The sequence below is a fragment of the Ambystoma mexicanum genome, chromosome 1p (genome assembly GCF_040938575.1).
Source record: "Ambystoma mexicanum isolate Mex_15411 chromosome 1p, UKY_AmexF1_1, whole genome shotgun sequence".
In the NCBI taxonomy this organism is placed as follows: domain Eukaryota; kingdom Metazoa; phylum Chordata; class Amphibia; order Caudata; family Ambystomatidae; genus Ambystoma; species Ambystoma mexicanum.
The window spans coordinates 1,454,596,718-1,454,608,790 of NC_090921.1; the positions used below are offsets into that span (position 1 = coordinate 1,454,596,718).

At 47.1% G+C, this 12,073-nt stretch overlaps 1 protein-coding gene across 2 annotated transcripts in view; it reads left to right on the plus strand.

The window, feature by feature from the left end:
• Positions 1 to 12,073, plus strand: part of LOC138455244 (fatty acyl-CoA hydrolase precursor, medium chain-like) — an 820,182-nt gene that overhangs the window by 396,327 nt on the left and 411,782 nt on the right. For both annotated transcript variants that reach the window (XM_069607092.1, XM_069607093.1), the window contains exon 8: positions 7,777 to 7,881. In XM_069607092.1, coding sequence (XP_069463193.1) covers positions 7,777 to 7,881 — 105 coding nt within the window. The remainder of the gene's footprint in view (positions 1 to 7,776; positions 7,882 to 12,073) is intronic.

The window sequence follows — 12,073 nt, forward strand, 5'->3', positions numbered from 1 at the left end:
TCTGCACTTCACTTCTCATATCAAGGGAAACGATGGGCTGCGTGAACACTAAAAGAGGCGGAGAGCCTGCTGCACAGTGGAGAGGCGGCAGAGAAGGGGGCCAAGGCTGAGGGGGAAAGTTCTGAGCCTGCACAGGATGGGGCACAGAAATGGATGAAGGTGGGGAGAGGGATGAAGGTGAAAGGCCAGAGCAGGAAGACTTGACAGGGACTGCCGCTGGTCGGCTGGTGGCCTGATGTGGTGGGTTCTGTTGGGCTAGGTTCTCATGGCCCGGGCAAAGGAATGAATTGTGTACATTGGGCTCGGGTGGGGGTGGGGGTGGGAATTTGGAGAATTAGAGCACCGTTAAAAGTGATGTATTACCTTCCAAGTCAGTGTCCTGTTTGGTTCAGTTGGATGACTGACTTCCGATTTTCTTTATATACAGTTTATTGGTGGGTCTGAGGTAAGGGTGGGGGGGCAGAGGGGGTTCTAGTTACACATTTTTACTGTGGATCTGGCATTGGTGGGGTTTTACTTGTGGGTGTCACTTTGAGGGGTGAGGGCTAAGGGACTGGGGCGCTGCCAGCTAGGATCCTATGTCTGAAAAGAGGTAGATCTGGGTTGCGGGGGATCTCATCAGGCTGAGTACATGGAATGTGCAGGGGCTGAATCCCCCAAGGAAGAGGAAATTAGGGGATATGTCCCTCCCATCGTTTTTCTGCAGGTGACATGCCTGCTTGCACAAGATGAGAAACACATGCGGGTCAAGGGGTCCTGAGACAGTTCTTTGCTTCGGGGAGGGTGGGGGAAGAATCAGGGAGTGGCAATTCTGAGGGGAGAGGGCATTTAATTCTCCACGGTTAAGGTCCTACAGGATCCCTAAGGAAGATTCATATGTGTCATGGGGTTAACATGGGAACTGAGGCTCAAGTTGGTATCTCTATATGCCCCTAACTCTGGGCAGAGGGTATTCCTGTAGGGCTTTCTTTCACATGCACTCCCTTTTATGGAAGGGGAATTCCTGCTGGGGGGTGACTTCAACTTGCTACCCAATCCCCTGTTGGACAAAACCCTGTCTGCTACTAAGATGGATTCCAAATGCACTGTATCACTTGCCTCCTTCATTAGGGATCTGAGATTGGCGGACGCTTGGAGGCTGTTCCATGGTGAGGGGATGGACTTTTCTTTCTACTCGCATGTTTATGGTGGCTATTCGAAGTTGGATCTCATGTTGGTTGCCAGTGGGTTATACCCCTGTCTCAGTGAGGTGGAAATAGGGCAGTGGACATTATCGGACCATGCCCCGGTGACGGTCATCCTGTCTGTAATGGGCAGAGCAGAGAGATACAGATGCCCGTGGAACCTCTATGAGCCAATACTATTGACCTGATCCTGTGTCGGAAGATTGTGGAATTGATTCCGAAATATTTTCAGGAAATAGTAATTTGGGTGCCCCTCTGGAGATTATCTGGGAAGCCATGAAGGTTGTGGTCCGGGGAGAATTAATGAATACATCTGCTTCATTCACTAGAGAGCAGTAAATAATCTGGCTGGGACTGGAGAGGGAGGTGCGACGTGCAGAGCAGGAGCGCAAGCACACTGGATGTCAGTTCCTGGCCCAATCTTGCATGGAGGCAGCTCGAGCACCTGCCTCCCTGTTGGGTTTTGACACCTGGGAGTGTGAATTACTGCAGGCCCCCACACCCCGGCGGGGATAGAGGGTTAGGGTCTGCTGAGTGGATAGATAGGGGGTTGAGGGTAACCAGGAAGAGATTATGGCTAGGGAAGGGAGTTTCGGAAAACCATGCTTTTCGGCTCTGGCATCCGCTCCTGGGGTTCACGATCTCTGGCCTTTCATACCTTTCATTGCACACAGACTCAGAGCCCCAGGTCTTCTGCCTGAAACCCTGTTTGGTTCAACACTTCTCTTCAGGGCCAAAAAGCATAATGGGAGCCAACTGCATTAGCATTGCTTCATGCCAACCAGCCTATGATTAGCCTACTATTGCGTGTGTTTCCAGATCAATATTGGCCTTTAACAGATTTAATATTCTTACATGTTTCTTACATATTACCCCTAATCCTGGCAGAGTTTGTATACACTTCAGTGCAACAATTTTTGTAAGAAATAAAACACGATGCAACCAATAAGTCTCCCTGTTTAGCATATGGCTGCAGTGTTTCCCCAGAGAATAATGCACTGCACGCGTATTTGCGTTCTGCGTGATGCGCATTTTGTAATGGTAGCAACAGCAACAGCACTGTGCGCTTATTCGGTGTAATGTTCACTTATCTGTATCATGGAGCGGGGCCTGCAGCAGGTACAGGCAGAAGCTTCTCAGAGGCACCTCCGTTCGCCTTGGAGGCCTGTAGCGCGAGAGAGGCCTTGCGGGCGTGGCGTGTGCACTCATGCCCCCCTTCAAAGGTGTGTCCCCGGCTGTGCAGGAAGGCTCATGCTTGCACGGCCCTGCTGGGAAATGTAGTCTGGGAGTGTTCCTCTTGCTCCCCGGGCTTTTCCTAGAATAAAAACAGATGAGCCTTCTAGCATACCTGATTCTAGGCCTTCTTCTATGTTTTACATCACTTGTACCTCCAGCCAAATGTCTTTTACTTCCAGCCACATGTCTTTTCCTGACAGTACTCCCTCTCCCTCCAGCAGGCCCAGGTTTAGCAGGGTGATTGCGGTGGAAAATGCAGAGGAGTAAAGTAAAATACATTTTGTGCGGGCTCCCAGGAGCGGTCTTCTGGCCGCCCAATCAACTATGTACCATAATTGCCACTTTCGCAACCGTGAATTAAGGATTGCTTTGACCTCAAATTCTGGAGACCCATCTATTAAGATTGGCAGGGGTTTCTTTTGGCGAATGGATGCTGGGGCTGACTTGAGCAGTGCCACGTGGAAAACTGGGTGTATTTGCATCTGTGGGGGTAGCGTCAACCGCACTGCTACTGGATTATTGAGTGCTTCTACTGGGAAGGGTCCTATGAAGCAGGGTTGGAACTTCCATGCCCCTAACAGATGGAGATTGCATGTGGCTAGCCATACCTTGTCCCCAACCTTATATATGGGACTTTGTCTCCTCTTCATGTCTGCATACTGCTTATACTTTCGTCAGTTTTGGGGTGATAACTGGTGAACAGTTCCATTCTCAGGATTAGCAGCCTCACCAGGGCCATCACTCAGTTCGGACAGCTCCCCCTCGTCCTCACCTGTCTCAATGGAGCTGTTTCATATGTTCTTATCTCTTCTTCTCCCTCTTGCACTCCACTTTTTGTGGAAGAAATATGGTCTCCCCCAGAGGGAAGCCACTATGCCTGCCTGAGTAACTAGGGCGGGTTAGTGGCCCCTTCCCAGAGTAAACCTGCAAGAGGAAAAAGCCCAGACCGGTAAAAACCTCTTGAATGCAGGGTTCCGATGGTCAGGAGTGGAGCGGGTGTTAAGGAGCAGATTCCTTCTGATGAAAGTTTGAGACCCAACCTCAGAGTAGTAGACCGTAGTAAGCAGGAAGACCACTTCGAGCTAATCCAACCGGAGACAACACTGTGCCCCCAGGAGAACGGGACAGTCCAAAGACGAGAAGCCAGGCAACAGAGAGAGCGAGGGGGAGAAGCATCCAGAACGAAGGAGCAGCACTGCGGGAAGGAGCGCTGATACCAGGCAGACAAGGTAAGAGAATACAAGGAAAGCAGCACGGAAGAGCCATGCTGACAGAGGCACAGAGCACAGAGAAGGAAAACAAGAGTGGGAAGGGAGTCCAAAGAAAGTCCGAAGAGTGCCGTGCGAGAACCACCACTAGGAATTTGGTGAAACATTGGTTTTCTAGAAGCTCCACTACTAAATGAAGTGATATCGTGGGCCAGGGCATAGGTGGTGTAGGAAGTGGTTGTAGCTTTCCTGCTGGTTTTTGGTGATCCGACTTTCTTTGTAAGCAATTTTCACAGGTGGATACATATTGTTGCATGTCTTGTTTCATGTGGGGCCACCAGAAGCGACGACTAACTAATTGTTGAGTTTTGGATATTCCCAGATGCCCTATAAGAGGTGAGTTGTGGCACCATTTGATAGGCTGCTGTTGGATACCTGTGGTTGGAAGAGAAAAGGCTGATCCATAGAAAGGTAATCTCCAAATTTGTAGACACGGAGAACTGGCTGCTCTCAGAAAATGTCTGGAACTTGTTGATCTCAGGACATAATACCGCTATAACATTAGCAGTCGGCCAGATTCTCCAAAGAACTGGAGTAATCCACAAGTAATGAACTGCATGGGGTAGGCGGTACACAGAAATCCAAACAGTCACAATAAAGAAGTGGCCAAGATTTGGTTGGTCTTAGATCAAAGACAGCAGTCCTCTGGTGGAAAAAATATTTTGTACTTTTTTATCATGTTTAATTAGCCACATTCACTGTTGTTTTATATGTCAAAAGAAATTGATTTTCTTTTTTTGTGTTCCTTTACTCTTATTCAAATTATATATTTTAAAATTAGTAAATTACTATTGTGAGTATAGGATATGTAACCTTCTTTTCAATTTTTATTATGTTCTAACTGTTGTCATTTTTTGTAAAGGTTGATTCATGACCAAAACAAATTAAAAAAAAATAAAAAAGAAAGGTAATCTGTCCTTTACCGTTTGCTTGGGGTATTCCTTTGGGCGAGTCTTGCGCCGTCATGGCTTTCAAATGCTTTCAAACATGGGTAAAAAATACAATAAATATAATGATAGTGATTCTACCTAGCACCCTTGAAATGTGGCCCCTAACCACATAAATGACATCACTGATGATATCACATATGACATCACTTATGGCATCATGCGTGACATCACGAGCACAGCAGATCACACATGCAAAAAAGAGAGATGCAACATTTAAAAAGCATATTTCTGCAAATAGGGGTGGACTCAGGTGCAAGAGCTTGGATGGATCAGATACTCAGTAGCGGGACATGTCCACTGCAAGGATACATTTTGGGTTAATTTAGGAAAACTGAGCTGAATTCCATAATATCTGTAAAAGGCAATCAATGGAGCAGAGCACCACTTGCCTTCCACATTTGGTAAACATTTGTGGAGGAAGTTCCCTACAAGAGTTTCTGTTAAGTTCTCTTTTGGGGGCACTCTATAACTTTGTCCACTTTACACCATTAGTGACCTTAACATCCCAGATCATAAAATCATGTTCTCACTTACCTTTTTCATTACAGAATACACAAGAATTTTCATACTATAATCTTTTTTTTCACCATAAGATATCATTGTTTCCTTACATGGCCTACACATTTCATTCTATGATGTTTCATTCCAGAATATAAATATACAGTATATTAAATATTGTTTCCATAATGAAAAATGTGTTGTAAATGAGGCATTATGTCCCTAATACTGCTCACAGTACTCACCCACTTTCTCTACTCTAATGGGTTGCTTATTGTCTGTTGACAAGCTGGGTGTCCAGTCAAATGGTCGACAGACAAATGGTCGACAGACAAATGGTCGACACAATTTGGTCGACAGGTCAAATGGTCGAATTTTTTTAAATTTATATATATATATTTTTTTAGGTTTTCGTTTAGGGAAAAAAAGGGGTTTTAGCAAAAAAAAAAGGGGGGTTGTGGAGGACCCCCCCAAAAAAAAAAAGTGAAAAAACAAATTAAAAAAAATTCGACCATTTGACCTCTCGACCTTTTGGTGTCGACCATTTGTCCTGTCAACCATTTATTTTCGACCAAATGACCTAGAACCGACGAGCTGAGCTAGTGTTATATTTTACTTCCTTTTTTGAATGTTTTCATTTTCAAAAAGCATCCATTAAGAATGCTTAAAAAGCAAGCTTTTCATACATAGGCAAAACTGCAAGCAAACATGTGAAAACAATTCCACTTTTGCATGTAGGTTGTGTTTATGAGTTGAGAGGAGAGCGGATATGTATTGTACACATTTTGGTCAGCACCTTATGTAGAGATTTAGTTTAACGCTTTCAACCCAAGCTTTTTGCCCAAAGGAAATCATTAAAGACAAATCACATTTACTCAAGGATAGCACAGAAATGGCTTAGCGAGCAAAGGGATGTAATTGTGGGTGAGGGGAGGGAATTAACAGGTGCGATATCCCTAAATATGCCATATGGGCTCATTTTCAAGTGCCTGCCTAGAGTCTGCTTTAGTCCCATTCTAGCTTTAGCTATTGTAGGGTTTTCTCATATCCTCCTCCTATTCACCAAGCATCAGTGAGATATCCGACCATTTTTTTTCTTCTGGCATGAACTCTCCCTGATAGCCGATCATAGCCGTTCCTCATACCTGTCGCCACATTGTTAAAATCTTGGAAAGGGTCGCTGTCTTTCGGATTTTCCTGAGAACTGTAAAATTAATAAAAATTAACATGAAATGCTGGAAGCTCCCTTCCATTTGTTGGTCATATTTGCATTTACCCCCTAATCACAAACTCCATGACTTCAGGTTTTTGACAACATGATTGTCATGTTTCAGTGGGGCAAACGCCTCCACTTTAGAAATGATTTACAAGGACCTTTTGCAGATGTTTTATTCGCGTGAAGGCTTTTCACCAATGGAGGCTGATCGGTTCAGCCAACTGCCTTTTTTCCTCCGTTCACCCTTGGAGCTTGGCATCCTTCTAGAATTTGCAGCAATAGAAACGTGTAGGTCTTCCTTGGGACTGACACAATTTGTTCAAGATCTGGAGTATTTAGGTCGTGTTTTATGGAACCCAGTTGTCCTGATGAATTTCGCAATACAGCTTAACCTTTGGTCCTCAGAGGTACACCGAGTAATTTCTTGTGGTTGACCGGCCACTCTCTTCGTGGCTAGTTGGCAGGCTATAATGAATAACGGTGCTATTGAGGAGAAGCAATTGAGCAAGAACAAGATGTTCCCACCCATCTCCTGTGACTGATTCGAGTGTTATGGTTCTCACAAATGCACACAGTGCGCTGAATCATTGACTCCAATGATGCTCAAGTGACCATGTTCTGATGTTTTACATAATGTTGGTTAAACCAATTACTGGGAGGAGGGTAAAGTGGGCCAGTTGGGATATTGCACACACCATGGTCTATGCCTTTGTACATTCTCAAGCTCCATTAGTTAAGCATCTCAGCCACAAGTATGCAGTCGTGCGTCAGGATAAAACACTGTCAGGTGACAGAACCAGGAGTTCTGTTCATTATCTTCTGAGACTTCTACTGTTATCAATTTTCAACAATGAACCGTCTACACTCTCCCTTCAAATATTCATTTGGTATACAGCAATATTGGAAGTTTGCATGAGGAGTAATAAATACATTCATGTCATTTCCAGAGAACCACTCTCAATTACTGTGCTTTCCTCTTTCTCGCACGCATATAAACCTTACGTTTTTAATTTAAATGAGTTATTGCTTTATAAGTTTCAGAAGCAGCCCTGTGATCAATCCCACTCCAGCGGCTTAAATTCCCTGGTGAAGGTTTTTACTATCTTAACATGGAGGTGGTTACCACCTAAACATGTTGCCAACTAAACATTTTTTATAATAATGCTGAAGTAGCCAATAATGAAATAATACAAAATGACAGAAAAACAAATAAAATGGCACATCCCATTTGTGATACAAGAGAGTGCAGTAATTGAGTGATTCTCAAGAAATGGTATAACCCATAACGACCCTCGTCCCCCTCCCCCTCAGCTCAATTTGAAAATTAAGTGGTTCACAAGAAATAACAAGACCCATGATGTAACTGCCCTACCTCCCCCAGCTCAACCTGAAAATAAAGTTTTTTTTTATTTTTATGACCATAGAGGATTGCTAACTTGTCCAACTGTGAAGCAACAAATTCAGTGGCGGTGCTTAACTGCATGAGGAAGAAAACCGAGGAGGAGCTACTGGATGTTGCCATTCGAGTGGTATGTGAATTCCAAGTTTAAATTGATTCTTCAATGTAATTGTGATGTGCCCAGAAATGTGACCAGGGAAACTTGGAAGTGCTAGAGTGGCTCACACTAGTGCTGACTGCTGGCAGTAAAGTGTTTGCTTCTTTTCCTGTAAAACAAAGGACAATTTCAAAGAGCAAGATAATACAAATTATATCATAAAAGGTGTTATGGGTCTTACTTGGTTAGTAGCAATATCGAACCAGGTAGAATAGCGTAACAATTTAAACTGATGCCTTTGATACTGCCTCGAATAATGGTCTATGGTTAATAAACCATCGATAGGACCAGATTAACGGATGATTGTGACTGTGAGCACCAGTCAGGCACAGATGTGTCCTCCTCTGACCCTAACAAATCCTTCAGTTAAGAGAGGACATTTGGCAGCCCTTTAGTTTGTACATGGTGGCGATGTGTATTTATTAACAAATGTTTTTGCTGAAACAGATGCTTTGGGCCTACTGCACAAAACACCCAGACTCGCTTGTAGTGGCAAAGGTCGCTTTAATGTGACAGGCCACAGCTCACAAATAACCGCTAACCTGGTCCCTGGCCTTACAGACTAACATATCTGTTTTTAACAACTTGCCAAACAAATTAATAATTAAACATTTCAATTCCCCCAACAATTAAATAAATAAGTCAGTTTAAATTCCTCCCCACCGTCTCCTTACCACCTTCACCAGTCTTCCTTCCCGCTTTCTCCCATCTTCATCCCGGGGCCCTGCCTCTCCATCTTCAATACCTGTTCCCCCTCTTTGCACCCCCGGGGTAGCCCGTTCCTGCAAACAGCGCCACCCCCATCCTTTCCCGCGCTGTTCCCCCATTGTGCTTCCCTCCCTCCCTCATACAAAGGGGCCATGCCCCCGGCACCAGAAAAACCCTCCCCTGAGGTGTTCTTTCTGCCCCCACCTAACCTAACCTTACCTCTAATTCCAATTGTTATTATGTCCTATACCCCCCACATTGCCCCCTAATTCATAACTATTCACATATACCGATAGATGCACTCTCTCCTCTTAAAGCGAGAATCCTCAAAAACTGTTTCCCTATACACCAGCACTTGTGCCCCTGCCACCCAAACAACATCTCCAACTACCTATTACACTTCTTCCTAGACCGTCCCACTGCCCCTTCATTCACCGTCCCCCTGCAAACCTCCTCAGCGACAGATTTGTCCAACGACCTTACCTTGAGCCCTATCTCCCGAAACCAGCTAGGTCCCCCAATTATTTCCTTTAGCAATGCTCCCCTATACCTTGATAACTTGTTTAAATCCCCCGCAAAACCTTTGCCTAACCTTTGCCCCCCCACCTTTTCCGGTAAACTTTAACTGCAATACGGTCCTTCCCCCCCACCTCCTAGCCTCGCTCCTCGACCTTTCCCTCTGTCCCCTGCCTGAAAACAATGCGTAATCGGTTGCCGACCCACGCATCTGCTGCACTTGTGCTTAAATTTGCACATCTTCCTCGAGCAGCCTTCTTTATTGAAAGCCCAACATGCTGCTGAGGGCTGACCTCTGCCTCCTCCCCCTGCTCCATCTGGGGCAGGGCGACCAAGAAAGGGCCGGTTAAGGCACTGGTAAACCACTCGCTGTGTGTAACGTTGGAGCTGGCCTCGTCAGCACCATCTATTGCAGCCAGAGATCCATGTCGATCTCACCCCACACCGCCTGGCTGTCCCCTGCCATCCTCGCCCTGAGCTCCTCGTCATAACGTACCCACGTGAAGCCCCCAAAACTCGTGAATGCCTTCCTTATAACATCCATATATTTCCACAATGCTACACACCTCTCCGGACATTTTTCATAGTAGACGCTCGCATAAATAACAAAAGCCGACGTCCAATTCTCATTCGTCACTGGCACCTTTGGACGCAGGGCCAGCTCCTTCTCCTCCTCCTTAGAGCCCTCCTTAGCCCTTACTTCCCTATGTAGGAGCTTAAAAACATCCACAAATTCTCCTTGCCATATCTTATCCTTTGTTGCCCCCATCAAGTGTGGGCCCAATGGCTTTGTAATGCCCATATATGGCAATCTTTTTTCCTTGTTGGTACCTTACGCCGCCCTCTGCTCCGGAGCCTGCCCTTCCTCGGGTACCACAGGCTCGTCCACTTTATCCATTTGCACCTCCACTGAGGATACCCTCCTCTCCATCTCCCCGGTCCCCGCAGCCCACAAACCCTTTTCACCCCCTATCACCTGGGCCCCAACCCCTTCCCTTCCTGCCCCCCATCTTGTGTCACCCATGTGCCAAGCCGCTGACCCCTCCCCTTCCCGCTCCCGCTCACCTCTTTCTGCCCTGCCATCGCCCAGCCTCTCTGTCCTCCTCCCTCCTGCACTCATATGCAGGTATTTTCCTCCCCTACCCCTCCTCACCACCGCCCCCTTCCGCACCCGGGCATCGCTATCCTCACCCCCTGCCTGCCCTGCACCTTTTTGCAATCTCCTATCCCCCAACTCCTCCACCGAGTCTTTGTCCCCCAAATCTCCTCCCGTGCCCTCACCTACTCCTTCAGCCGCTCTCCTGGGCATCTCCTTCCTGCTCCTCCTACCCGCTTTCTCCCAAACCTCCCTTCTACTGGGCGCAGGGCTGCAAGCTACCACTGCAGCAAGAGCCCCATCTGCCGCAGCTCTCCGCTGTGGCCTCCCCCCACCATCCTCCTTTTCCCCCGTAACTTCCCCGACCGCCCCCCTCAAGCTGGGTCTTAGTTGCCCTGCTGATAATAGCCAGGGCCTTCCTCTGTGCCTGGTCATCAATCAACCCCTTCTTCTTTCCCCCTTGTCTCACCATCCTGCCACAGCAGCACTGCTTAATATGTGTGCACCGCCCTGCTGACCCACTTAAAAAGCTGGCCCCCGAGCCAACTTATTCCCTGGATGAACCGCGTAACAAGGGGGAGAAAATCTTCTTTATCTGAAGCCCAGGAATCCCCCCAAATCCCGCCTACGGTGAACTTTCCCACAAGACTCCCCGCAACAAATGGCCCTACTACCTGGCACCTGCAACCCCGCAGGCCTGGTGCACGCAGAGTCCGAAAACAGAAACCTGTACCCAGACTCAAGCTGCCCGCACAAAGTCCCCACTAAGGACCCCCCTGATCCAGGTAACGGGTGAAAACACCCTCTTAACTGCTCTCCTGGCAGCCACTACCCAGACCCCAACCCAGCGAAAATCTGACACCGCGACCATGCTCCCCCTGTACACCACCCACCAAAACAGCCAGCGGTGGGGAGCTGCACACACAGTAAGAGGGTGTACCTTATTTATGGTACACCCGACTATGTGAAAAAAATGTTTTATTGTACTAACACCCTAGTTAACACTACCCAACCACCAAACTAAACTCTGCTACAATCCCTGCCTCACCTCAGCTGTCGCTACACCAGGGAAGCCTCGGGAGCAGGCAACCAGGACAAACGCTTGTCCTCAACAGTTGCCTGCTCTCAAACCTTCCCTGCCCCCTCAAATACCCCCGGCAGCGCACTATGCGTAGGCCAGCTCGCTGACCTGTGCAGCGCCCAAAACAACCCCGGGGGGAAACGCTTTGTGTTCCCCCGGGTCCCCCCAAACCACATAACCATGGTTCTTCAATCGCCTGCAGAGGATTTAGTTTAAATTTGCAGCAAAACACTTCCTGGCTGCAAGAAGATCATATACGCCAAATGATCATATAATTGCCTTCATGGGTGCCAACTTTTTATTTTCTCCACTGGGGGAATGGGGGAGAGGGAGGAGGCTGTGCAGAAATTCCCATACCAAGTGAAGCAAGGGAGCCTTAGCGGTGCTTTAACTGGCCCGGTCCTACCCGGCCCTCAGTACCTACACTTCTTAGTTTTTATCATTATTGGATACATCATTTCTTGACTCTGGATGCTGAATTGTTTTCTCCGGCTTTTGCGCCCTGACGCCCGCAGGCTCCAGCGCACTATAAATATACAAATGAATAAATAAATGTGAGTACCTGCACTTCTCAACGCCTGTAAGAGAGTACCGGTACTCAACTATGTTGCGGGGTGAAAATGAAAGGTTTTTGTTTCACTTTTTCAAAAGCCTAAGCTTCTGCAGCCTTTGCTGGGGAAAGCAGTGCCCCCTCCCTCCTCATCTCTCCACCACCCACAGTGCCCATAATATCTCCTTCGGGACCCACCCTGCAGAACAAAAGG